General features: G+C 42.3%; 1 protein-coding gene across 1 annotated transcript in view; it reads right to left on the minus strand.

Moving 5' to 3' along the window:
* Positions 1-5,488, minus strand: part of LOC118340837 (CD9 antigen-like) — an 11,032-nt gene that overhangs the window by 3,426 nt on the left and 2,118 nt on the right. Inside the window, exons 2-4 of the mRNA XM_035678991.1 lie at positions 3,905-4,007; positions 403-500; positions 158-232 (exon numbers count right to left, since the gene is read on the minus strand). Coding sequence (XP_035534884.1) covers positions 158-232; positions 403-500; positions 3,905-4,007 — 276 coding nt within the window. The remainder of the gene's footprint in view (positions 1-157; positions 233-402; positions 501-3,904; positions 4,008-5,488) is intronic.

Genomic DNA, 5,488 nt, shown 5'->3' on the forward strand with positions numbered 1-5,488 from the left:
TAGAGTTAAAAAGCACCAAGATCTAAACAGTGGATGGTAGAAATGTGGCTTCAGACTGGATAAACAGTCAATGTATGACAGCTTCTGGCAGACAACCACAAGAAGAAGACATCTGAGAGAGTGTGTGTGTGTGGTGTGTGGTGTGTGGTGTGTGTACCCTGTCTTTGTTGGAGAGGCCCCAGATCCCAGCAGCCACTTCCACGGCGAAGATGAGGAGCAGGAAGAAGAAGAACTAAAAGAAAACAAAGAGTCAGTTTTTCATGTTTCTGGATTCTCGTCTGTTTACGTTCATTCCTTCACTTTTACTCACCGACTCGCTTCCTATATTTTCCTGATGCTCGATAAAAAAAAAGAGGCGGACTGAATCAGAGTAAAAAATACCCTCATCTAGAGTCGACTCACCAATCCCAGCATGCACGGCGACTCCTTAATGGCTCCGCAGCATCCCAGGAAGCCCACGACCATCATCAGAGCCCCCGCCGCGATCAGGATGTACACACCTACACAACAACAACACATTAACACAGTAATATGACACTGCAGAGCTCCTCTTCATCAACACAGACACTAAAATATGAATCTAAACATCAGGATGCAACTTTAATCCAACTTTTACTTGATGAAGTCATGTTTTACAGAAGATTCAGGGATGTGAGTGAGGAGCTAAAACACAAGTAAAAGTTTCCAGAACAGCAGATTATTTCCAGGATTTTTGGTCATTAACTAGTCTCTTAATTTCCAGGTTTTCCAGGATTAAAGCCATTTGCTCCAAACTCAGGGTTCGTACACATTTTAAAGATGTCCAAACTGACGAAGGATGTCTGTTTAAAATAGCCGTTTGACAATATAAAAAGTCGACCTGGAGAAATGTTTGTGTTTTTTGTTTTAGGAAACAGAAAAGGACCAATAAATTTCAGACTAAACCAAATTGTGTCATGTTTATAGGATCGATCAACTATTGTCACAATACAGGAGTTATGATTTGATACACTGCGATATTGTGAGCAAGCTGATATTATTGGGATCTAATTTTAGGAAAACTGTCCACAATATGCTTAAAATCCCACACAGAGCTCAGATTGCATTCACACACTGCTCTTTAGAGGGCAGAAGGTGTACCTGAATCCTCCACAGCAGCCAGCAATAATGATGCATTCACTGTCGTCACATATATTTATTGTCGAGCAGCGTTTGTGTGTCTCTGCTCTTTGTACAATAACTTCCATCTGTTTGAAGAACTTTGATTTGTTTTGGCTGCCTGAAGGTGAAATGTTGAGTTGAAAAGGAAGAAAAGAGCACAAACTAATTATTATGTTATGTTAAAGAGATGTTTGACAGTCAGTTGTCGGTCAGAGATCCAGCTGTTAAACTCTATGTTGATATTTATATTCTATCAGAGGTTATTTGTTTTTGCACTCGGATCTGTCCTGTGACCCTTCAGGCTGCTGTTGCTCTCTAGTATCTTATAAATCCACAGAATGCAGCAGGACACTTATGACATTTCTAAATCACATTAAAAATAATACCCATATTATCATGAACAATACAGCCCTAATATACACACACGCAGTGTACCTGATTTCCTTACAGCGCGTCATCTGGTTCTTTGTCACGTTAATTTGCATCAGAAGTTTGCATCAAAGCTTGTTTAGTTCAAGGGAACTGACGTCTCTCTACTCCTGTAAGTTATAATAATACAGGCGGCAGTGACCAGATGAGAATGGATGGGGATTTGGGAGTGAGCCAATTTCCTTCTCCAGGTTTTCCAGGTTTTCCAGGACACTCAGGATCTCTGAACTGTGTTTATAAGACGCATGAACCCTTACACACAGATGACAGGTGTGTTTCAGATGAGATCATTCAGACGTAGGAGCTGACAAACTCATTTCTTAAGATATCTTTATCTAATTCCTCGCACAGTGGCGGCTGCCGTCATCAAACAGGTTGAATTACATCAACAGTGAGTTATTTATGGTACTGTTATCAGTGCATGACAGGAGTGAAAACGCACATTGTGGAAAGGAATTACAGCCTGAGTGAGTGATCAGATCACAGATTATTATTACGGTCATAACAGTTCATTTTCAGGACAAACTAGACAAGATTCTGGACTTCAGGATGTCTATTCATCCTAATCCAGGTAGACACTTCACAAGATGTGTTTCAGTAATGTCCTCTGGATGTTGGTTATGGATCAATAAAGCCATAAATCACACCGTGGTAACACTACCATGATCTTTTCCAAAGAGCCGTAAAAACAGAAGTGATTTCAGAGCCAATAAACATTGTTGTTGTCATCCTTAATGTGGCTTTTCGTGATGAATCATAACAACCACAGCACTGATGTCACGGCTACAGTCACCACACAATAGTTCTTCCCCCCCCCCCCCCCTCAGCTGTTATTTAAGATGTTTGTCATTTAAAAAAAACAATCCTCGTCGGACCACCACCTGCGCCTTATCGGTTTTGATGACGCCGAAACACAAAGAGACGAAGGGATGGAGGTCGCCCGCTCTCAGCGAGATCCTCAGGAGGAGAAGACAAAGAGACGTCCCTGCAACGCGACGAGAGAATGAAAGCTATGTGAGGACGGCTCTGCCAGGCCAGAGGAGCCCCTGCCGCCTCGCTGTGGACTAACTTTGGCCTCAGCTGGCCTCTGTAGCTTGTTTCTGCCATCAGGTTGTTCCTGTTGTAGCAGTCGCTGATAATGAAGCAGCATCCAAAATGTCACATCTAACAGTAAAGCAGCAGTGCTCTTCAGGGTTTAATAGTCAGCTAAACTGTTCATTAGTATGTTTTTAAAGAACAAACTTAACTAGGAACATTTAGGAGGAATCCAAGTGGATAAAATAAGATACTGACTGAGCTTATTATCCTTGACTTTTTGCCACCAAAAATTAATTCAGTCACTGGGGGTCAATATCAGCTCTAAGCCAACAATTTAAACCTCCAAAACAGCCACAAACTCCACTTAGAATTTTACCTTTTCGCAGTTTCTCTAAAAATTAAGATGTTATATTGCTATAAATTGGTTGCTTGTTTTTGGTTTTTCTCGCCCAGTTTCTGTTTAGACAGTAATTTTGTGAGCATGTGTTGAGATACTCACACACTCACACACTCACACACTCACCATTCTGTAACTGAGTTCTCTGACTAGCAGTGGATGCTTTGAATATTTAGTCTGTCCAAGCTGTGACTCTTCACTGTTTGTGGTATAGAGCTGATTGTCTCTTCCCAGCAACTGAATTAATTCCTACAAGTAAACTGTGTCAGGGTCCATTTCTGACGTGTTTAACAAACCAAATTTCATGAAAATCAGATCAGAAGTAAATCGAGTTACAGATGATTTTGTAGTGAAGTCTGAATCTCTTTGTTAACTAGCAGATATTTACCTCCCCAATACGACAACCGCCCACATATGTGTCAGATGTAGAAAGCAGCATCTACATTTGTTTCTATATTCCAGAATTGATAATGTGACTTACAGTAACACGTGCATCGAGCTCTCCAAGACAAGAACAAAAACCGGCAGTTCAATTAGTCTGCTAATTGTTCGTCAAATGTAAGGAAATATACGTTTTTAAATTTGAGGAACATAAACAAATACACGACTATTAACAAATGATTATCTTGGCTTGGATTATCTTGATTGAGGGCGGGACAGGAGAGGCGGGAAAAAGGGGAAAGAAGCGAGTTTGTAGCGTAGATCAGCGCCGGGGAGTCTGGCTAGCTCGCCATTCATCCGTGTTTGCAAGCGAGCTAACATCAGCCAACTTAAACCACAATTTATTCCACAAGCTCTGCAGTAATGTTAGTTTTGACTTTGGACATTTATTATTATTTTGGCCGGTGGATGTACCAGTCAGCTCGTCCGGTGAGTCAGGCAGTTCATTTTGGGCCTTACCAGTGAAGAAGACGGTAGGCGCGTCCTCCCCCTCAAACAGTCCTGCTGTCCTGGTGTCAAACCGCAGCCACAGGCCCACAGCCAGCACCGCCGTACCTGCCAGCTGAGTGAGGAAGAAACACAAACAGCTAAAAAAAATGAAGCCAAAAATAATGCCTGACACAACCAGCCCACCCACAAGAACCTGATCGACCGGCTGCCAGGGTCACCAAAACCTCAGGGTCATTCATGGGCATTTAAAGAATCCAGGGATCTTTGATTTTAACTTACAGCTACATAAACATGAGAGCAGACAGAAGGAGTGTGTGTGTGCGTGTGCGTGTGTGTAACCTGCTAGAATGACTCAACATGTCCACAGAAACCACAAAACACAAGTTTACATCAACTGTCACCCAAATAAATTCTCTAATGTCCCACAAAGCTGACGTCTGTTGTTGTTGTGCAACAGGAACGAAGAGTCACACATGAAGCATTGCCGCTCCTTCCTGAATCATGGTGATTCAGGAAGCCTCCTTCCTGAATCACCACGCACGCACGCACACACGCACGCACACACACAGTAAGAGTTTGCTGGAAGAACAAGGAACTGCTGTTTTGTACAGGAGGAAGAACTGAGTTCGGGAACAAAGACCACGCCTTGCACNNAAAAAAAAAAAAAAACCTCTCTCTTCCCCCCCTTGTGTGTTGTGTGAATATATCGTCGGTTGGTTTTAATGCATCTTCCGACACTAATGTGCTCTGTGAATTATAGATGAACGGGGAAACTGCCGCGTCCTGCAGGAGGAAAAGATGAATGGATGAATGGATATTGGTGTTAATGTGGAGCAAACACACTCAGGAGAGTTGTGTTGTTTGTGCAGCAGCAGCACTGAGCCGTCTTCAGTGTCCTGGAAGAAACAGAGGCCGTTCCCCTCGAGGTCCAACATTAGCTCTCATTAACCGTTAAAGGCACTCTACGTCTGCCACCACTGACACTACAACAGCGTCTGCTAAAGAGGAAACCCACCCTGAGACAGGATGTAATGTGGAAAATGTGACAAATGTAGACTTGATTCCCCGGTTTGTTTACAGTCTTGTGAGGCTTTTTACGAGCAGCTCAGTCATTAAAATGTTGGAATAAATAAATATAATCTGATGTTTTCTCTCAGTTGTACTGTTGTCGTCTCATTAGTCGCCCCATAGCTGTCTGCGCCGCCATTACACGCTTAAAACTGCAGACTCAAAAGTCAAAACAGTCATTAAGCACTCTGTAATAACAGCAGGCTGTGGGAATTAAATCTCTATAATTAAATTACTTTCTGTCTTATGAAGCAGCGAACACGTCTTTGTGAGTTTTTTCCTGCAGTGTTTATCTGTGGAGTCCAGGCGACAGCAGCCTGACTGATGAGGATTGTGTATCTTTATGCAGCTCCAGTTATTCCTGTGTGATTGGATGTATAGAATAACAAGGTGTGTCTTTGAAACATGTGACAAGCATGAGAGACACTTTGCATTATTGAGATTCTTTGAACGAGCTCAATGAGGACGCAGACACTTTGGGTACTTATAGTGAGGAGTTTAAGGTTATAATCTGTTTTTAAAAAT

Source organism: Morone saxatilis, unplaced genomic scaffold, assembly GCF_004916995.1.
Source record: "Morone saxatilis isolate NCDOM2014 unplaced genomic scaffold, NCSU_SB_2.0 Contig10, whole genome shotgun sequence".
Classification (NCBI taxonomy): Eukaryota; Metazoa; Chordata; class Actinopteri; family Moronidae; genus Morone; species Morone saxatilis.